The 23068-nt window shown below is 34.3% G+C and overlaps 1 protein-coding gene across 2 annotated transcripts; it reads right to left on the reverse strand.

Moving 5' to 3' along the window:
* Positions 1-41: 41 nt before the first annotated feature.
* Positions 42-22687, reverse strand: LOC106051532 (early endosome antigen 1-like). Of its 2 annotated transcripts, none has more exons than XM_056006078.1 (24): positions 22550-22687; positions 17560-17633; positions 17336-17448; positions 15472-15541; positions 14999-15349; positions 12921-14569; positions 12189-12414; positions 11505-11714; positions 10978-11121; positions 10399-10491; positions 9835-9948; positions 9390-9483; positions 9116-9263; positions 8791-8853; positions 7559-7754; positions 7150-7325; positions 6544-6679; positions 5497-6021; positions 4802-4899; positions 4357-4537; positions 3624-3785; positions 3000-3074; positions 1394-1474; positions 42-805 (listed from the first exon to the last, which is right to left on the reverse strand). In XM_056006078.1, the coding sequence occupies exons 2-24, from the start codon at positions 17605-17607 to the stop codon at positions 692-694; spliced, it is 5067 nt and encodes a 1688-aa protein (XP_055862053.1). In that variant the 5' UTR covers positions 17608-17633; positions 22550-22687; the 3' UTR covers positions 42-691. The 2 variants fall into 2 exon arrangements, with proteins under 2 accessions (XP_055862053.1, XP_055862054.1); XM_056006079.1 differs by having other exon boundaries at positions 22445-22550.
* Positions 22688-23068: the final 381 nt, after the last annotated feature.

The raw sequence follows: 23068 nt of genomic DNA on the forward strand, positions 1-23068 counted from the left end.
ACAAAGATGACACTAAACATACAGACCACAGTGAGACTATCAAGAGATAATATTTGTTTAATTTAGTACAAAATTTGAAAGAAAAAAAAATAAGGTTGCTATGTACATGATTAGATAACAAATGAACATTAATGTCTAAACCATGAAAAGCACATTACATGTAGGCTTTACTTATAAAAACCAAACCTATTACATGTATACAAGGTATTGTCAAAATAGGCAAAGAAGTTGGAGAAACTTTTTTTTTTATATCCCCAACTAGATGTACTAACTACTTGGTGACCATTTCACTTTCCGGAAAGCTTTCATTTGGAGCTAGATTAGAGTGACTAATGTGTCAAATAATACATTACTGGTGTGACCCATCAGTCTTTCAAAAGGCACTTTCAAACTGTGTACAAATGTAACCAATAGAAAAAAAAAAGAATGTAAAAGTAATAAGTTAATGTTAAATACAAACAACTTTATTTTGGAAGCATTCAATGAAACCTTACATAATATCAACAACTTGTTCATTCAACCCATGTACATTTATATAGATTCTTCTTATAAAACATACAGTGCACTTTAATATGAGTTAGAAAATTTTTTAAATGTTGAAGGCCATTGTCAAGTATTTGTATGAGTTTGGTATGAACAACACTAAAAGTATACAAAAGTTGAGAACATGAACATTTGGTTTCAATTCTTTTTAAGATCCTCCAGATTCCTTCCTCGGTTGTAGGCAGTCCACTTTCCCATCAATCAGCCGGACAATGTGTAACACTACAGGCACTGTAGACTGGCAGTGGCTATCTACGCAGGCCTGGACCAAATATGGAATTCGTTAAACAGCTTTCAAAGGATCATGGAATTGGGAGGTTGAAATCATATAAATTTTTTATTAAATAACCTACACATACACTATGAATTTAAGACATTTAAATTTGAATAGGGTCCTTAGATGGCCTTATGACAGTTGTTTGAAACTGCTTTGCTAGAGAACTCCCATCACAAAATTGCCAATGCTTTACTAGCAGAAAAATTAACGTAAACTAGAAACATAGAAGCAATAGAGGGATGACACATATCAAGCTAATACCTATTTTATCTTGTCAAAATGAAGGGAGATAAAGGTTATAAAAAAAAAACAAGTAATGTCCATTAGCACACTTGTACAATACAGCAGAATCCGCATAGTTGACAGTAGGGCAGCAATCCCAAAACATTTAATGTTAAATGTCAGTTCTTTAAAGATTTTCTCCAGCCAACCCTGAGCATACTAATAGGCATGGATAATGAAACATCATCTCAGAAGTCAGAATGAGAAAGTGATGGATTCACTTCCAGAGCTAATGTTCTTACTTAGATTGAGCACTGCGAACAAACTCAACACTCAAAGTGCAAGTCTTACCTGTCTTATCTGCTCCACAAGATCATCAAATCTCTCAACTTCATTTTCTGCTTTTTTCCAATTAGATTCAAGAATTTTTATCTGCCAACAATATGAAACAACCATTGCAGTTTAAAATCGACAAAATAATCCTACAAAAGTCAAACAAAATTTTTGCACAGTACAAATTTAAGAAAACACGGATGCCTGGTTGTGTGGTTTGCGCTCTGGACTGTCGTTTGGATTTATCGATGGCCCAGGTTCATACCATGCCCGCTCCCATTCCCGTCGTCCTGCAGGAGGTTTGGAATAGGAAGTAAACTATCTCCAACTCTGAAGGAACATACGAAACATGTAAAACAAACAAACAAACATAAAAGTCTGCCATGAAAATCAAAATATTTTAAGATGGGCTATTTATAGATGTTTAACTCATTAGCTACTAATGCGACCAAATGCGCCCTTACCCCCTCAGTACTAATGTGCCCGCCACAGCACACACACAGCGTAACTTGCGTAGCTCTCATTTTCCTGCACGACGCGTGGTGTTATTTTGAGCTGGCTGGGTTTTTTTAAAAGTAGAAATATAGATCGTTTCGTTAAAAAAACCCAGATGTTTTTACATCTTTCGCTTCAGTTTCTATGGGCCTTCAAAGTTTGTTGATTTTTTTTTTCGATTTTCCTAAGCTGTGCAGGCCATTTTCTCAATGACCTTTCAATTTTTAGACCCATTATCGCAAATAATACACTAAATACAGCTAATAATGAACTTGATATTGATCAAGACATTGATCATTAGAATTTAGCGCTACATTTAGACTTAGATCTAGTCTGATTCAGAGAGAGAGTAAATAAACATTAGATCTATCATCTAGCCTAGATCTAGACTATTCTGGATCTAGCGTCAATGAATCTTCAACTTCTTTCACTGATATTTTGAACAGTTTTTATTTACCACATGAAAACTTTTGATGAAATAAATCTAGTTGGGGGTGCTCACAACCTTGGACAATGATTTGATTACTTTTACTTTGTTATGCTAGAAGTAATGAAATCTGAGACACATGCAGAACCACATCAGCATGATGCCATGTTCAGGCAACTAAGAGGGCCTCACCCGTACCCAGTGAAAGTCAGTAAATACTCAAGACATATACAGATTTTATATATATGCATAATGTTTATTGTATAGGCCTACTAAATTCCTACTTATAAACATTACTGGTCTTTGGGTAAATGTTAAAGGTTACCAAAAATTACAGATCTGATTGGGGGGTGGGGGTGTCCACCAGTCTTCAAAAAATCAGGCACTCGAACAAATTTTCGTCTTTACCTGTTGTTTTTATTGTTTTAATCTTGTAAAACCTATTCAAATTATACATCATTTTAATTTAAAGGTCATCCTTTTCTCTTTTTTTAGAAGTATTTTCTGTTATTGATAGATGTTGTTTTATGTTTTTAAAATATATTTTGTAAAGTCAGTCTATTGATGTTTTGGAGTTACCTCCCTTTTCTTAGTATTAAGCGAGATGCTGCTTAGGTATGGGCTTAGTAGCTAATGAGTTAATTGATATTAAAGGGACTCCACAAGCACACACACACACAAAAAAAAAAGCTATTATTTTACCCTCTTCATGGCCTTTTCACCAAGTTCCTGATGTCTGTCTCTCTCATTGAAAAGCTTCATCATCAGTTCATGATTCTGTAAGAGAAGCAGAAGTGTAAGTACTGAACAGAAAGAAAGATGGACAACTGATGTATCATACAATGATGGGAATTAGAGCACATCTATGTCTATGCCAATGCTACGCTATATATGACTGATGCAAGAAGGAAAACTGAATCCAAACCCCTGCTGCCTTGAGGCAATACCCAAACAAGGGAATGCTGTGGGAGTTAATCCTAAAACAAATCACATTGCTACACCCCGTCAGAATCTGTGACACTGCTGAAACAGTATCGTCATATGCTGCTTATTTTTTTTACAAATTAATTGCATGGAAAAGGGGGGGGGGGGGGAATGCTGTGTGGGCAACACTGTTCTGCCCATAGCTAATGCCCAGGCTTATTTCTTGGACTGAAGGAGGGCATAGTTGCAATGTGTAAATCATGGGGTATGGCAGTGCAAGAAACAAAGGGCCTTAAGAAAATTTTAAAAACATCTTAAGATGCAAGAGCTGATCTTACTACACAGGTTACTGTACTATTTAATGCAGACATTTTACTGCTCAGTAAGAAAAGTAATACTTACTGTTTTCTTTAGTAATAAAATTTCCTGAGCAGCGTCCCCATCTTTTCTAGAGCCACAGCTGAGTTTCTTGATTGCCTCCGTAAGCTGATCTGTCAGCAAAGAGACTTGGCCTTTGAGATCTTGGACTTTGTGTTTTAACTCTGCTTTGTCTTCTTCAAGCCTCTGCAATGATTTAATTTGAATCCATTGTATAAATATACTTTTCAATCTATCTATGTTTTTGTTTTTGCACAATTGAAGTGATATGGTAGGAGATGTATAAAAGTGTCTTATAATGATCCTTTCTTTAAAAAACATAAAAAATAAATTGCAGATGATGAATCATAGTTGAAGCTAAGGACAATATTGGTCTAAATAAACAATTGACATTGACAATATTTAATTTTAAACTCATATTTAAATTCATAAACTGATTATCTTGGCTGAAGAGGTTGATTATTCGTGTCACTTTTCACGTTTTTAAAAACATTTTTCTTAGCTATGACATCTTTTTTTGACAATGTTATACAATCTTTAGACTGACAAATCCAATTTCTAGACAAGCTCAGAAAGCCAAACAGTAAGGATGAGTATTAAAGAAACCTTGAAAAGTCATGACATTGTAAAAGGTCATGTTTGTATTCAAGAAACCAAGGAAGTGAATTTACAAAAATACAAAACAAAAGACTTTACAGAATAATCACAGCTGGTGGTTTAAAAGATTTGTTAAATGCAAATATTTATTTTTAATTACCGAGATCTCATAAGTCTGGTCTTGAAATTTGTGAAGGTTCTCATTCATTCCAAGGATCTGGGCACTCAGATCTTTGATCTTTTCATTAGCAATGTCTAGCATGTGATTTTTTTTTGACAAATCAGATTCCAGTTTTGATTCACGTCCACTGACACTCTTAAGTTTTTTGGATAGCATCTCCCTAAAGAAATAAGATAAGTACATAGGATGTCAGATAACATACTTCCATAAACATCCTATGCTAGTCTATGCATAATCTCAAATGAAACACAAATTTGAATAGAAGCTCAAAATATTTTTTTTTTACAAAGTATAACTCTCTCTTTATTCACAAATATCTTCAAAATCTCTTCTTAAATAAAGCTTATTCAATGAAAAAATATGGATGTACAACTGGTGTTTCAAAGACAAATTATTTCTTCTACAAGCATGGATTAATGCTTACATGTCAAATCGGAGATCTTCAATGGTCAGTTCTGAAGCCTTAGCTACCATTGTAAATGATTTCACTATCTGGTCAAAGAGTCGCTCCACAATTTGGGCCTAGTAAACAAAAAGAAATTCATTGTGAATATTAGTGCTAGAAAAAAGATAAAAAACAAACTATTTTCATCCTGATATTTTCAAACTTTATATATATATATATATATATATATATATATATATATACAGGGCTTTTTTTGTGACTAAACGCACAAAGTTATTACTTTTCTTGTATTTTAACATAGTCACTGAGTACCGCACCTATTTTTTTTCTTCTTCTTTTTTAAACAAAAAAAGCACTGTATGTATATATGTACCCAAAAGAATGTCATTAAAAGTAATTGCATTTAACAAATTCTTAATTTTATAACAGTGATGCACAATTATTAACATTTTCATTCAAAATGTACGTCTTTGATGATTTTACTCAGTTGAAAATTCTGTAATTTTGGATCCCCTGAATACATTTCATACCAGACCAGGTCACGAATTATTAAACAGGCACTAGTGGAGAGTATATTTTAAAGATATAATGCAGGTTTCCTGTATCAAACTTCTTGCAACCTAAATCAACTACTTCTCAATACAATGAAATCTTAGTGCTTTTCAAAAAATTTTTTTTAAAACTATCTCAATATTATTAACATTTTGACTAACCTTCATTAGTAAGGGTTGGTACTCCGATGATGTAGAGTTTGGTTGAAGCCTTGAAGATGCACTGAGGCTGGAGTAGGTATTATTGGCTGAATTACTCTCCAGAACTCTGACACTGGTTGATGGAATGCTTCTAATGTTGGCAAAGCCTGGGACCAAGACGCAGCCACTGTCTGCTGGCGTCATGCTAACATCTTTTAGGGATTTCTTGGCGCTTGATTTCACAGGACTTTTGGAATTGGGTGAGAAGAGCTCTAGCCCAGACATGTCAAGAACATTCTTGTGTGAGTCTGAAAAGCTGCCATTGCCTATATCAGGATGAAGAACACTGTTGGGTACATTGGTCTGTCTGCGCTTGTGATGACTGCTAGAGATGTCAGATGATCTGTTCAGATTATCAGATGTGAAGGCTGGTGTAGCCTGACTAGCATGAGCTAAGACCAGAGCTACAAATGAGTCCCCATGACTTTGGAATGATCTCCTTGGAGACAAAGCAAGAGTTCTTTGTTGGACAGAATCACAATTAACCTGAAGTGATTAAAAAAATGGACTTCTTAAACAGAAAACGGATTTCTTAAACTCAATATTTTAGCCAATCTAAATAAAAAACATAATAATCTTAGTTAAATGAAAATGTATGTGTTACTGAGTACACTTCAATTTACAGACTTCAATGTATGTGTGATGTGAAAACATGGCGAACAGTTTCTCAAAGCTTGCAATATCATTAACTTCCCAGACATAAGATTACCACAGGCCTCAGCAAGGCTTTTTCCATTGTGATAATCCTATTTGATAAGGTCTGTGTTAAGTTTCTATCTTTCTTGTTCCTATTTTGTTTATTTTCATCAACTCAGTTTTAATTGATCATTCGGTTCCCACTTAGAATTGACAATTCATTCCAATTCAAACAAGTGTAATAAATGAATTTTTAAAAAATATTTTGACTCCTGAAAGAATCCAGGGTTTGTAAGCAAATACTTTACCACTCACGCAGCAAGACCCCATGGGGTTGAAAAGCAGAGTATAGAAAGCAAAGAAAGAACTGACCTCTTGACCCAGCTTCTGTTGCAGTTCAAACACTAAAGAATTCATTCTGTTTTCCACAGCCAGTAAAGTTGAGCTGCTGGACTGAAAATCAGAATTTCTGACTGCAAGTGTGGCCTCAACATGTTGCATCTCTGACCTAGTTTTGAAGAAATATTTTTTTTTTTTAAACTAAAACAAAAAAAACAAGAAAACTAACAAGCTCAATGACATCTATGAGTGGCCTCCACTACAAACACTGATGTGAAAACACAGTCAACTGAAACAAAAATTTAGGGTTATGGATAACTATTGCATGTACACCCCTTTCACAAAATGAGTCAACAAAAGTTAAGCTAGCTTTGCACAATTAAGCACAATAGTACATGCAAAATACGGTAAATTATTTACACCTGAGTGCACTGCCCTATATACAATAACAGAAAGGTCTCATTTTATAAATTCACTTACAGAATAAGAAAAATAAATTGAATTTACGAGAGTTGGTCAACAGCTTAAGAGTCAGGTATAGGTGAATATTCTTTTTGCGGAACACCCAATAAGTCTAGGCCTATTTATGAGTTAACAAGACTTGTACCAGAAAATCTGCATACAAGCTTCAAGACTTACATGAGCTGATTATAGGACTCTTGTAGTTTTTCATTGTTTCTTCTCAAGGCTTCAATCAACTGTTGGTTGCTTGAGTTCAACTCAACCTCATCCTCCAGCTTATTGCGGTATTCAGTGATGGCCTCCATGCACAGCTGCTTCTCTTCCTCCAGCAGTCGAATGTTAGTTTTCATTTCCTAATTAGAAACAATGTGTTTATCATCAAATTTGTCACATCTTGTACAAAATAAAGTGCTGGCTGGCAATTACTTAGAGTGCTTATAGCTGAAAATATAAGACCCCACATAGTGTAAGGAATAAATTTAATTTTTTTAAAAATACGTACAGTAGGAATATTTTTAAAAATAAATATGTGAAGTGAATTTGCAAGAAATTAAAAGATTATAGATTTTAAAATTCTAGGACTTACGCTGATCATTTCCTTGTCACCCTTGCTCGTGTCCTTTATCTGTCGCAATACTTCCACCTCCTTGGTTATATCTTCCAGCTTCATCTTGTCAGTAAACATGGTCTCTCTGCATTCGTACAGCTCCTGTTCCAGGACTTCTCTCTCCACCTCCCATTTGTCCAGAGTGTGCTGGAGGTCAGCTATGTACCGCTCCAGTCTGCAACATTTTAGCAACCATTAGTTTTTTGTTTCAATAGACACACAAACACACTGCGCTAAGTTTGACACTCTAACATACCACACTAAGTTTGACACACTTACACACCGCACTAAATTATAGATGTAAAATGTATATGATGTTATCATTACTTTGTAACTATACCAAAACAAATAAAAGACTGACTTTATGAAGAGTATGCTACAGTATAATTAAAAACAAAAAAGCCACATACAACTCAAAGCTAATGTGACTTTCTTATTTAAGATTTGATTATTATGATTTGATTTGATATTGATTTTAGGCACATCGGCACAATTTAGGCCATGTTGTGCCCGCAGTCCCTCAAGGACCACTCTCTCTCTAAACATCAAGGACCAAATTCTATACAGTCCTATCATTATTTGATTATTATTATAGACTTAATAGAACAGCAATCAGGCCCCACAATGACCCTCTGAAATGAAAGCTAAGACTGTAGGCCCATATCACAAGATACATAGGGATCACAAAAACCTTTCTGCATGGAATAGCTCCTTGGAAAAGAAGAAGCAGACAAAAGAAGGCAACATCAAGGCATGTCAACGAAAGAGATAATCCTGGCAAAAGACAAGAGAAGAAAGGAGAGAGATGGTCAACAGATCATGTGTGGTGCCACAATGGTCCAAAAGACTAAAGGACAGGCTAAGGTGAGAGCAGCAACACATGGAATAGATACCTCACAGAAATCCACAATGATAATATGAGACAGCATTTTTTACTCTTGAATAACAAAAGAATTCCTATTAAAGAAACAAAGTAGAACAGACAGAAGTAATGTAGATTGAATGAATGTCTTAGTACTACAACTTACAGCTGACTGAATGGGCATGCAAGCATGACACTTGGCTGTCTTATTTATTTTTGAATGTCTATTGTTTTTCTATTTCATTGAATTCATTGTTCTATCATCTAGAGAATATTTCTGCATACACTTAATTGTTAGGGTTTTAATTCGATGTGCACCACCATCACCTTAACAATTGTTGGTACTTACTTTGATTTGACAGTTGCAAACTCTTCTTCTTTCTTGGATTTACTTTGAGTGGTGACATCAAGTCTGCACAAAACAAAGAAAAAAAAAAAAAAAAAAAACAATTAGTATTATTAAGGTGTAATCAGGAAATACAAATTGTGTTATAAGAACTACGATTGATTGCTGTAACAAAGCTAATGTTCATTTGTTTTAAACACAGAAAACTAATAATATAAGCTAAAACATTCAGATAAGCTAAAACTAATAAGCTAAAACATTCAGATAAGCTAGAACTAATAAGCTAAAACATTTAGACAAGCTAACATGGAGTTCAAAATTGCCATACAATTGCTTTGTTTCCATTAGTTCTTGCTCCAGCTCTTTGATCCTTTTCTCTCTGGCATCAAGTAAGTGGTTGGCCATTTTCTCCTGTGTTTCCAACTTCAACAGTTGCTGTGTGAGAGACTCCTTGGCATGGGTAGCATCTTCCAGGGCTTTGAACAGCAAAGTTACAAAGGGTTATTCCAATAGACAATAGAAAGAACAAATATTTTCATTACAATTTTTAAAGGGAAAATGTATTAGGCTACATATATCGCCAAAGATAAGGTCTATATTACCTTCCATAGCTATGGACAACTCATCTGTATATTGGTCATTAAGTTTCCGAGACTCTTTGAGGGCCTCTTGCTCTTTGCAGTACAGAGTTTCCATCTAAAAACCAAATATACAAACACAGGTTTGACAAAGGTCAAAAGGTTATTTGTATTTAAGCTCACTCATTGTAAATAAATGATGCGAATGAAACTATATTTCCTTCATAACTAGTAGACGAGAAGAACTTTATTTAGTTACATTCCTACATTCAGATTTCACTTTAGATTCCTAATTGACTGTTTTCTTGGCCTATTTTAAAGCTAATCTTTTGTTTTTATAAGAGAAGTCAGGTTAGTTAGCCTGACGTCTTTTTTTTTTAGCAAAGCTACAGCCAGACTACCCAGTTTATAATGGATTTCTTGATAAATAACAGAAAAAAAACAACAAGCAAATGTGGTGTGCACTGACCTCAGCCAAACAATTGTGATTCCTGTTCAATAAACTGTCCATGTTTGCCAACTCAAAGTGAAGCTTCTTGTTCTCTTTATCTACCTCACTATACTTTCTCTTGGTTTCTTTTAGCTGTAGTTAACAAACATTGAGGGAAAAAAACAACTAAATTTAGGGAGTTTTTTTTTTTTTTTTAAAGTTTGAAGCTTTATTAGATAGCATGTGTGAATCACAGTTTAGAAATGATTTAAAGTTTGAAGCTTTATTAGATAGCGTGTGTGAATCACAGTTTAGAAATGGAGGAGTCAGTACTGTTGATGGAGAGGGGTTCAGGGTTGGCTTGACTAGATTTATTAATTTATTTTAGTATTGTGGAATTGGTTAGGGCTCAGTATCAGAGGGACAAGTTAAGAGTTAGAGTTGGAGTCATAGTACAGTGAGTCATAATTTTGGTATCTTTAAGACAACTTATATATTAACAAATACATATTATGCAATACAAAAGTTCCAGAGCTTCAGCATTCAGAATTTTTTTTAAAAGTGACTTAAAATATATTTAAGCTAATTATTTATCTAGGTTACCTCTGTTACTAAACAAGCGTGCTCTTTGATTCGTAGTTTTGTAGATGACAAAACCTTGGAGGACAGTTTATCCAAAGTTTCTTTAAACTGAACCTGTTGGGTATGAAACAACAGAAATAAAAACTGAAGTGGCTATTATCTTATTTACTAGCTGAAGTATAATTGCTTCATGTCTAGAGGCCTACAGAGTGTTACTAATGGATTCTTAGTAACTAAATCTTGATAACTGTTGTATATTTAAAGATCAGGATATACATTTTGGTCTAAAAACTATTAACATGACTCAGCCTCATGATTCCCAGTTTTTAATTTTTGTATCTTTACTTTACATAGTGTTATGTTGTATAATTTTATACTAAATATGCCACTTTCTGATGAGCTGGTAAAATAACTTCAGGAAAGTACCATCCTCCTTTGAGATCACTGAAAGGACTAACCTAAGCATACATTCATCAATACATTCATTCAAGATAGATCTCACAGGGCACAGCATTTCTACCAATAAGCTTTGCCCTCTATACCAGAAGTGAACTAATTTGACTCAAAATATATTAATAAACAATGTTACAAGAAACTTACCTGCAGAAGAAATGAATCTTGTAGGTCACTTGTCAAGCCAAGCAGCTCATCTCTCTCTATTTTGATCTCCTCCATAGCTTGCAGTGAAGCTTGAAACTGACGCTTATAATTACTCTCATTATAATGGGTTTTCAGCTTCTCCAGCTAGTAAGTAAAAAAAAAAACACAACAGTTTGGTATTAGCTGAATCTGGGAAAAAAAAATCTAAAACCCTAAGCCTCCCACCCCAAACTCATAACTCAATTAAATGTTTTGATTTCAAACCCAGATTTCACCTAGACCACCTTACTGTTATGATGAATTATATTATATATATATATCCAATATCAAGCTTTTTATTATATTTACATATCACATCTAAGGTTTACTGTTTATAAAAATAACACATTGTAATTAGGTCTTTTGGAGTTAACATGGAAATTACAATGTTAAAACATGTTGCAAAGAGTATATATGTTTCTTGAAAGTTCAAGAAAAGAGCAGCAACTGATTGTTCTGTCCTAATTAAGAAGGAGAGAGTTTCAAACCTGGTCATTAAAATCCATCTCAGCTTTTCGCTGGGCATTCTCTAACTGTTCTAGTTTGAGCCTTGCTTCTGCCTCAACAGACTTTAAGCTTTCCTTGGCTACTTGACATTTTTGTTGAAGCAAGTTCAGGTCATGCTCCAAGTTGTAAATATTACTTTGTTTTTCATGTAGGCATTGCTGGAGGCTTTGTAAAGCTTCTTCATGCAGCTCCTGAAAATGTGAAACTATTATTTTTGTTTTGTTTAGTGCATCTCCATACTTCTAAAGCATGTTTAGTTTTCTCAGGTCCAGTTTCAACTGTGGAAATGTGGTGAAAGATGTACCTGTAAGAGTTATCTTCAAGCCAAATATGCACTTGTGAAGTAAGTTTCACTTTAATTTCAAATGAAAAATTCCAACTGAATGGATTTTGATAGCAGAATGTCAATGTGGCAACCTAGGAGTTTTAATGCCACACAAGTCACATGACTCATAATTTTTTAGCAAGTTGGCAAACAAGTACTCAGTTTATGCTGCACAAAATCCTATCACCTTTATTTTTTGCCTAAGTATTTAGAAACTATTTTAAAACAAATTTGATAGATTTTTTTTTATTATTAATCTCAATATTAATTAGATAGAAAAAAAAAATGGCTAAAAAACTTTGTAGCTGCTGAAAATTAAAATCAAAAACCAACTCGTTACCTCCAACATTCTGATGTGTTTCTCCTGACTGACTTTCTCTGTCTCCAGAGTTTTCTCTGTTGTGGTGAGCTTCATTTGAGCCTCCTTGAGTGCTACTTTAAGATTATCTCTTTCTTTCAGAGATGCTATCACCTCTTTCTCAAGCCTCTGGTTAGCTGCATTGGTGGCCTCCAGCTGGTTGGCGATTGTCCTTGGATGCTGCCGCCTGACATCTTCAGTGGTTAGCCTGGAAGCAAAACAAGTTATTAAAGTAGCTTTATCTGCCTCTGGTTGGTTCTATACAATACAAAATATGCAAATGTTCTCATTTTCTAGATGGGACGGTCTTTACATTCTAAAACATTTGTATATAGAGAAGTACTATGCTATAGCAGAGAAATTATCAAAATGCATTAAATAAAATAGGTTTATTCCCCAAAAATATTCTGTAATCCTCATAAGAAAAAAAATTAAGTGCATCTGTGTTATATCTGTGATTGCAATGTTCAACTTTTTTATTTTTTATTTTTTTGAGACAGATTTTTTTTTCTTTTGTAAATTGCAGTTTAAGATCTTATACTGAATTATTCATTACTATAATATGATTTTCAATAGTAAGGAATTTGAGAAAGTTTTTCAAAAAGCATATCACAAAATAAAAGATAACATTTAACATCAGTATTAGGCAAAAATGTTTCTAATTTGCCACATAGCCACACTACTGGAAAACTACTATTATTAATATGCAATTACCTTTTGCCCAGCTTAGTTGGTTTAAATGGAGTCATTGTCGACTCTGCATCCTTAGTGGAGTTTTTCTCCGTCATTGTTTGTTTGTTAAGGATGTCAGGTACTGCCATGATGCTGTGGTCTAAGGTGGAAACACACTCTGTGTTCTGTGAGATGTCCAGCGCATGACAAGAATCAGTGATCATTGATGTACTAGCTAGAGTCGGAACTGCCATGATACTTTGGTTAATGACTACATTGTCATCAGTCAGAATGGAGACATCAGCAGTTTCAAGCTTCTCTGTTGCAGCACATGGGTCAGTGATCATAGATGTATTGGTTACTGCTGGGACAGCCATTACACTTTGGTTTGTCACACTAGCATTATCTGAGAGAATGGTGACATCGGCAGTTTCCAGCTTCTCTGTCGCAGCATATGGGTCAGTGATCATAGATTTATTGGTTACTGCTGGGACAGCCATTACACTTTGGTTTGTCACACCAGCACCATCTGAGAGAGAGGAGACATCCACAGTTTCAAGGTTCCCTGTTGCCAAGGAATGTTCAACCAATGACAATTCGGTTACATTACTGGGATCCTGAGTCAAAGCAATAGAGTTGGTGGTTTGTTCTGTCACTGGATGGATCATAATTTGTGTTACTGATGATTCACCAGAATATTTAGGCATATCCTCAGAAATAGGTTGGAACACTTCATGACTTTTTTGTTGAAGATTATCTAATCCAAATAATGTGCACATGATCTCCTCCTGACCGCCTTTGTTTTGTTGGAGACTTAAATTCGTATCCTTTGAGGAACAAACAGTCTCTGTTAAAGAATTTAGGGGATTGGGGATTTCATATTGAGTATTCCAAAAGGCTCCGTCATGGGGAGATGAATCAAGCATATTAAAACAAGGTATGTTTCCCCTAGATGTGGCATAAAAATTGTTCTTTCCAATTAAGTCTAGACTGTCATCAATGGCTTTCTCCCAGCTGGTCTCAGCAACATCACTGTTAGTAGGTAAGAAATTTAAAGAGTTGCTTTTGGTAGAAGACCACGACTTTGCAAAAAAAGATGCCAATTCTCTTTCTGATTCATCTGTTCCTCCTGAAGGAGTTGACATAGCCATCTCATTGCAATGCCACTCACTTCTTGCTGGTGTGAATCGAACAGAAATGTTACTGAGGATGTCAACAGTCTCATTTGACTCAGGAGAACTATGTGAATCATTAGCAGAGTTATGTAAGTTACTATTCCTTCCAGCTTGTGGAGATGAGCCAATGCCAAGTAAATCGTTGACAGCCGAGTCCGACAAGTTCTCAGAGAGGGCATGAGAAGCATCCAGCATTAATTCCATCAGTTCAGCTTCTACTTTGTTCATGTCCAGACTGGTCAAGCTTTCATTGAGAACCGGTGAGTTGACCTGCTCTGGGGTCACACACAAGCAATGTTGGACAGGTTGAGGACTCAGGCTCTGTTCTGAAAAGTGAATGTCATCATTGGGTATCTCAATGTGGATCTGAAGATCAAGAGGAACTGATACTGGCTCAGTAAAAGCCAGCTGACAATAGTGTTCACATAAAGAAGCCTGAGCATGGGACACTTCCTTTGAACTGTATGTGTGGTCACTTATTTCAGCATGGCAAGCATCAATATCTTGTGTACAAAGCTTTAACAAAAAAAATATATAAAATTAAATTAACATTAATCATTTGTATATATATTACTACATTTAATAGCTAGAAAACAAGCAGGTTTTTCAAGGTGCAAGTAATACACAATTAAGGAATTTATTAAAATCTAATATATCTTTTTCAAAAAAGAATAAATGGTCCATTAATTTTTAAAAATATATATATTCAAACACTTACTGCCCAATAAATTGCAGATCCTTAGAAAACCATTTCTGTAGTTTTTGTGAGATGTAAATATATCTATATATTTGTCAAAGAAGTTAGGGCTTTTTGTTATCTAACTTATTTCTCATTATTCGTAAAAATCGATAACAAACCGTGTTAATGTCTTCAACAATAGACATTGTATCCAACCTGACAGCACAGTTAAGCTCATGTTTATTTGTTAGAGTAGTGATGCTTACTTCTGCACTGTCCAATCTGCTGGAAACATCTAGCTGAACAGCCTGTAGTTCTTCACAATTTAATTGGGACCCATCACTTGTCTGTTCAGTTGCAAAGTCAGAAACTTCAAGTTTTACTGTGTTGATATTCCAAACTCTGAAAGGTGAAAAGTCACCGGTCTGATCTGAGACTTCTGTTTCTTTCTGCACTGCAGGGTCAGTTACCTTTGCTGACTTTTTCGGGCTATGTGTGGAACCCAAATTTATAACATCCTCAAGTTCTTCTTCAGGCATGATTGACAAATCTTTTACTGGGAAAGTGTCATTTTCACTAGAAACTGGAAACTGAAAAGCAGAAATACAGGACCTGACCTAAAGATATAGAAAAAAAAATTGAAATTCAAATACTAAAAAAGAATTAAAAAAAAAAAAAAAACTTTTTAATTTACAACCCTAAGCATGGAGACAAAAGAAGTTTCCACTAAAAATCTTACCCTTCTTTTGTATGTCTGGTTCTGTTTTCTTCCTGGTGTAGAAGTAGTCAAGTAGGTCAAAGCTTCACAACTAGGAATGACACAAGTAATTTTCAATTGAAGATTTTAAGCTTAGCAACTGAACAGACTATAAGCTGGTAGAAATTATACTTATAACAATACGCTGCATTCACAGTAAAATAAACCTATGTTGCAAGCCTTTTGAAGTACATCTTTAAATCAATCTAACAGTGCACTTGATGTCTTGAAATAAACTGGTACTGAATGAGTCTAATAATACAAGCATTGGTTGTATTTAGAAACTAGATTCCTTTAGAACTGAAAGGTAAATGTAAAATTGTGTTTTAACTCTTTGGCTCCGGAATTAATTCGGAATTATTTGCCACTTTTGGACGGAATTAATTTTTCCGCGATTTCAGAGTGCGCTACTTTGCTTCGATATAACTTGTATAACTTTTTTATTTATTATTGGAAAATAATAAACTTGATATAGAATTAAAGAGAAATGGATGCTCTTTCCATTTCTTATGTTTTCTAGTTTGCAAATTATGTTGTTTTTGTAATTTTGGGTTTTGAATATAAAAATTAAAAATGAAAAACTCACCAACTGACATTGAAAATATCCATCCAAGTGCATGTTTAAAGAAATTTATTGTTCAAATTGAATTGAAATAGCTTTTTTTCTCATTTTTATCCATTTGTTTACAGAACACCACAGAAGAAACAGCAATAGATGCAAAAAATAATAAACTGGAACTAATAATCCAATGTCACTACTTTAACGAAAAAGCCCATAAAAAAAGCAACATGCTTGGAACAAAACACTTTTACCCTAAAACTAGTCCAACTGTACAGCATATATATATATATTTATAGTATTTTCTTCTAAAGTTCTTCATGTACTTAGTATATAAATATTCCTTCTAGTTGTGATATTCATGGAAGCAGTCAATATGAATGTGTGGGTTCGACTCCCATCCAGCGCAAACATAAACCGTTCTCCCTGACCCAAAGTGTTTACATACTCAGTCTTTCTTTATAGTTATAGGTCTCCATTCTCTGAAAATGGATCTTATTCTAGCAGGGGTGTTCCATTTAATCCTATGGTCAGAATAGCTATTTATTTTGCTAACAAGACTATCAACAATGTGATTGTCAATGAAAAAAACATTCCATCTCAATAGATGCAGTGCTGACTAAGTCTAGGTTGACAACCCTATTTCTTGGTGGAATAAATCTGAAATTGTTCTGTTTCAGTGCCTAGATGATAGATCTAGAGATATACATCTATCTGATTAGATTTAGATCTAGATAATGTAGAGACAGCTAAACTAGTTCTAGATCTACATTGAACATTAGCTGGGGGTGGAGCTGCTTCATCAGCTGATAAACTTCATCATTACTAGACCTAGGCCTAGGTCTAGACCTATAAATTAATTTACTAGATCTAGATCTATATAATTAGATTTATCAATATCACCATCAGATGAAACAAAACCACTGTCATCTGAATTCTTATACTTCTTTATCAAAGAAATATTTAGATCTACAAAGTTTATATGGCCTTGGTTGAAGCTACATGTTAAAAAAAAAACACGCACACAGAAAAAATAAATGTCATCTCTTTACAAACTTCGTACAAAATAAAAACACGTTAAATGAAGGAAATTCCGGATGTTTAGCAAAGGGAAACTATTCTAGATAAACAATTAAGCAATAAAAAACAAGAATTGGAGAAATGGAAACGAAAAAAATAAATTTGAAATAGCTGATGCCCCCAGCGTTGGTCCGACTTTTTCCCCCTTTTTTAAAATCAACGCCCTGTGCGTTGGTGCGGAGCCAAAGAGTTAAGGATAGCGCTTACTTTTCATTGGAATTTCTCGGCACCAAACTCACTCTGGAACTCTTGTTCTTCACATCTAACAATGGAGTTCTAGGAAAAGATGCTGGAACTGTGCTAGCTACCTGTTTTACAGTCTTATTAGAAAAGAATTCAATAAGTAAATATATATAATACTGACAATTGATCATGTAATGCAGAGTTTACAATAAATTGAGCAATGCAGCATATAACAATATTTTCATTACCTGATGAAAATCTACACTCTCGTTTTCCTTATCTGTGTATATTTCCATCTTGGCAAAGATATAGATCTTTATATCTGTAACAATGAAAAAAAAAAAGATTGATCTCTATATATCTGGAATTCTAATCTATATATGTGACTTACGTCAATCCAAACCAAACAGTTAACAAAATCTAGATCTAAAAAAAATTTAAAGATCTAGTCTAATGGATTTCAGATACACTGTAGTCTAGTTTATCATAAATTATATTTTCTTGAGTTGAGGGGTCCCAAACAGAGGATGCATGGTAATTTTCATTTTTCAAACAAGTTAAGCACTGCCAACGCAATTTTTAAGTTTGAATGTTAATAGCTCTGTAATGGTTACTCCTACCAAAAACTGGAAACGTCATAAACTTGTCATCCATTTGTGAATAAAAATAGATATATTGTTTTGTTACGCCACAGTTATTATAAAATATGATGTTGAAAAGGGTCAGGTCAATGAGGTCCAACGCAAACATCAACGAACACCATTCCCCGCTCTGTCCACTAACAAACACTTTGTTATTATATTTAAAAATAATATTATCTTCAATTATCTTTTAATTTCAATTTCTTTTTAAACCAACTCAAGACCGACAGATTAGTGTTACTTTTCCCACTCTTAATTGGTCCCTTCTCTGCTTATAACTGACACCACAAACAGGCCATTAGACACAGGTTTTACCTATACTGTGTACTGTAGCCTACTATATAGGTCTAGTTGACCCAAATAAAAAAACAATAAAAAAAAAACAGGGGTTGTGCCTATCACTGTGTTTGTTTGTTAATTGTTTTAACATATTTTTTGCTTTAGTTTTAGTAGCATATATCACTTTAGATTGTCTTTACATTTGTGGTGCATTGGCATTAGTGATGTGTTGCAAAATAGTTCTTCTTCTTGCCAGCTTAATTGCTGCTGAGCTCTTTTGCAGACTGTGCCAAGGAAAAAAAGTGTGCTGTTTTCTTCAGTTGTTCAGCACTGCCGTACAGGATGTTGGTTATGTTGGGCTGTAGTGGAGGTAGGGTCTGCCTAAGGTGGATTAGGAAGGGGCATTCAAAAGGATATGGTTTACGGTTTCAAAGGGATGGGCGCAGTGTCTGCAAAGGGGGAGTTGTGTGGAGTTTATTTTGTTCAGGTGGTAATTTAATAGTGGTGTGTGTCCTGTTCTTAGTTGGAAAATTGTAGATTGTTCTTTGCGGGGGAGGAAGTTAATACTGTCCAGTTTGTTAGGCGTAGTCATTTCTTTGTACATGGCTCTGCCTGTGTTTCCTGATGCCCATTGGTTGAGCCACTCCTCTTTGTGATTGTTGACTAACATTGACCTTAGGGTGAGGTAGTTAACAGATCTATCTGGTTGTTCCATAGATGAACCTGCCTTTGATAGCTTATCTGCCTTTTCATTTCCCATGATGCCAATGTGTCCAGGGATCCACTGTAGTGTGATATTGACTAAACTCTAAATTGACTAAATAGAAAATAATAGCTTAAATTTAAATTTAGTTTAAACTGCACAAGTAAACTCATGAAATAACAGACTCACAGAGACTGAGACGGTCTGGGAGAGATGGTTTTGAATGGTAAAGTTAGTTTAATTAATTTTAGTAAGTTTTAATGACAGTTTTACCATCTAGAGTCTAGACCAGGGGTCGGCAACCTTTTGAGTCGGAAGAGCCAAAAATTACAATTTACAAAATTTCGAAGTTTTTAAAGAGCCGCAAAGTTTTTTCTTGCCAACTATGAATAGTTCTCACCAATGATTTTTAAAAATATATTAGTAATGTTTTTCAAAACAAATTAGATAATATATATTGTTGGTAGGCTTCTTACATTACTTTTAATTATATTCATGCAAGAGAACGCTTGCTCGCACGAATATGTCGATCGATATATAGTCAGCACTCCAAATGCCAACTTCTTCAACTCACTGTAGCAATCTGGAAGATTATTCTGTGCGCCGAATCAAATAGCGGCATTCCTTAAAGTTGTCCACTTTTGTTGCGTTACATACTTACTTTTCTGGACCTCCAACTGTTGAGATTGTGTACTAGGAATGTTCGAATAGTTTTGTTGGTTTCGAACTGCTCAAATTTGTCAAGAAATTCTTCTTTGATTTTTTTATAACTGCGCTGAAGTAATTCGGGTCAAAAGTTGTACTGATTTTATCGCGATACTGCTTTAGACATTCAAAATGAAGTAATTGACCGCTCTGAATATCTTCTGGAAAAATAATAAATTTGTCTTCAAAACAAACCAATATTCCTTTCGTTGCAGTTTTAGATTCAGCTCATTTAATTTCTCTGTTATATCGATCATAAAGTAAAATTTTTGCAACTATTTGTCGTTCTCTAATTCGGTGTGATAAATGCCTTTTTCATGTAGAAATGTAGTTATTTCGTTCAAGCACAAAGCAAAACGTTTCATCACTATACCTTTGGAAAGTCATAGCTTTTTATTGGGAAGATGGAGGTCGGAATACTGAGTCTCCATTTTGTTTAAGTGGTAGAGTGCATTTTGAGAAGATGCTGTTAACAATCTTGATTACCAAATTCATGACCTCATCTATTTAGCTTGGAATCGTTTTGGGCACAAAGCGCTTCTTGGTGTTCATTGTTCAATGAAACGTAAGAATTTCGTGGTTTATTTTGCTCCGACGAATCGTTGGCTCTCTTTTATTTTTTCCTGTCATATTCTGTCACATGATATTTAAATGATTTATTTAAATCAATCGTTTTGTCTTCAAGATCTTTTTGCATCTTCCCCTCTAGTTTGTCACGAAAGCTGTAGCAATCCTAGAAGTTCCTTTTAGACCTTGGGAAGACATATACCTGAAAAAATGGGCAACTTGTGCCGTTTTTTAAGTCCCAAGACTAATTTATAGCAAGTGATAAGGCAGAAAAAAAGTTGAATATCTTCCACCTGCAAATATATTACATTTGAAGACATTTTGGCTATACTGTCTTATACTGTTTCAGCGGATAGTGGCAAATCTTTGATTTTTTTTTTCAATATTTCTTGTTTTTGTTTTTTTTAAACATGAAACAATTCTTCAGATGCATGTAGGAAGCAGTTTTTGACATACTCATCATCGTAAAAGGTTTTCCTTTTGTGCGATTTCTAGTGGTGCTTCAAAGCTTGCCAGAATGGCATTACTTGTAGATTGCTTCTAACTTTGAGAAAATAATTCGCTTCTAACTCATTTGCAAACAAAACAAACTACATGGTACTATAACAACAAAATATGTGTCACAGTCAAAGCACGTGGTTAAGATGCCAATTTGTCTTGCGTCAAAGTGAATTAAAACCTACATAGAAACATCCGACGACTGCGCCATTCGAGAGCTTCCGGCGGACTGACAACAGTGACGACGCGTGTAGTGGGGAAGGGGTGTGGTGAAAGAAGAGTACAAGTGGCTGAGAGATAGAATCGGTGCCTAATCTTCATTACAAGATTCAGAACTTTAAAAAAAATGTTTTGATAAAATATATAATATTTGTGTATGGAACTAAAGAGCCGCAGCTTCACATCCAAAGAGCTGCATGTGGCTCGCGAGCCGCAGGTTGCCGACCCCGGGTCTAGACTCTAGTTTAGTAGTCTAGTTTATCTTATTAGTTATTAATCTTATAGATAGGCCGTTCAGTCCGCCTGAAAAATCGTCCATATTTTTTTTGTCCCACTTCGCCGCGAAACGAGGTTAGGGTATCCCATTTTCTTTTTAAAAGCCTCTTGTAAATATAAGTCGTATATAGTCATGTGATACACCGTTGTACGCAGAAATGGATGACGTTTCCATTACTGTTTGAAATATTAAGATAGCTTAAGTGTGTACGAAACTGTTGCAGGTTGAAGTTTTCTCTTTTTAATATCTTCGTATTCTGTTGACCCTTAAGAAAATTTCAAACATCGTTTTAAAGCTCATCACTTGCCGATTCTATGTGTGTAATTAGTTTTTTTGTAAGTATTGACAATTCCAGCGGCTTTTGATTGAAAGTAATTTTTTATTTTGGTCCAATCAAATCACTCGCGCAGCCCTCTTTTTTTTTCCCTACGCGTCATTCGCGATGTCAAAAGTAGGTCACGTGACTGGGCCCAGCCAATCACCTTGTGCTTACCGGCTGTATAAATGGGTCAAATGAATGAATGCCATGTCAGCTGAACGTATTTTCTCACTTAAAATATTATTTCATAATGTTAATTAAAAGTTAAATAACATTAAAAAATCACAGGAATATTAATTTTAATGTATCTTAAAATATATATTTAAAAGCTAAATAATAATTAGATCTATATAGATTAAAAAAATAATTCAAAGTGACAATGTAAGACAAGACAACCAAAAGTGGGACAAACAAATAAGTAAAATACAAAGGCAAAGAAGAGGTCAAAATAATTAACTAAAAAATTTATAACTTTTGAACTAATTATCCGATTTTCAAAATTCTTTTTGTGTCATTTATATCTCAAAATTATCCATCTAGCTATAGTGGTTTCATTGCATATAAGTAAATAACTATTTTATCACTGAACTCCCTATTATACTTATAGATAGATCTATATAGAATAATAATAATATAGAATATAGATCAATTACTACTCAATTAGATCTAGAAATATAGATCTATAAATAAACTCTTATTTGTATAAAAAGATTAGATTATTACTAGATGATCATCAAGATGATAGATGAATCATTAATGATTAATCAATGCAGTCAAATGGTAAGACTCTTATCACTTAAGTTAGTGAACTTAAAATTAAATTAAGTCTTAAGACGAACTTCCATTCGCCTACGCTAGCGGCGGCTACGGACAATTATTCTCTAAAAAAGTCAACTACTGTGATTAACTTTGAATAGCGGTATACCTGAATGAGTTCAATAACAAATCTACTTTTTATTTGTTTCTTTGTCACTCTTAATTACTGTCATTTTTTTGGATGGAAAGATAAATTAAGATCTGCTTGGCCTACCTGTTTTACTGTTTACAATGCATTTAAATCTTCCCACAAGAGTCGAAATTCTTTAGAATGATTGGTTTGTTAGTAGGAACCGGAAACAAGATTAGAACCGTCTCCGATTTTGAAATATAAAGAAAAGCTATTTAAATTACTATTCTTACGTTTCTAAAATTTTAGTGAGACCTGAAATTATTTGATAAACATTGACAAAATGATCATAAAGTGTTAGTTACAAAAATAATGAATATTTTGAAATGCGTTACATCTAAATATATCGTAAAGAGGTAGATCATCTAGATCTATACTAATTGTCTTCAACATCGTGCACTTTATATAAAGCTAGAATCAAATCTAGATCTATTTTGTTAGGTGCAAGCTGCATGGACTAGATAGACAAATAGAAAGAAGAAAAGCTATCTTGTAAACAAATTTATGCTTATGTTTTGTGGGAAATATGGGGCACATATTGCAGCATTTTACGTGTCGATTGATTTTGCGGGTCTGGGTGGGTTGGTGGGGGAGGGTAAATAG

Source organism: Biomphalaria glabrata, chromosome 12, assembly GCF_947242115.1.
Source record: "Biomphalaria glabrata chromosome 12, xgBioGlab47.1, whole genome shotgun sequence".
In the NCBI taxonomy this organism is placed as follows: domain Eukaryota; kingdom Metazoa; phylum Mollusca; class Gastropoda; family Planorbidae; genus Biomphalaria; species Biomphalaria glabrata.

Bases quoted from the DNA above. Each gene is read 5' to 3' on its own strand.
- LOC106051532 (XM_056006078.1), bottom strand. From the start codon at position 17,607: ATGGAAATATACACAGATAAGGAAAACGAGAGTGTAGATTTTCATCAG. The intron at 9,949-10,398 runs GTAACCTAGATA...TGTTAACTACAG, and splicing joins ACGCTTGTTTAGTAACAGAG to CTAAAAGAAACCAAGAGAAA. The intron at 9,484-9,834 runs GTCAGTGCACAC...TTTGGTTTTTAG, and splicing joins ATCACAATTGTTTGGCTGAG to ATGGAAACTCTGTACTGCAA.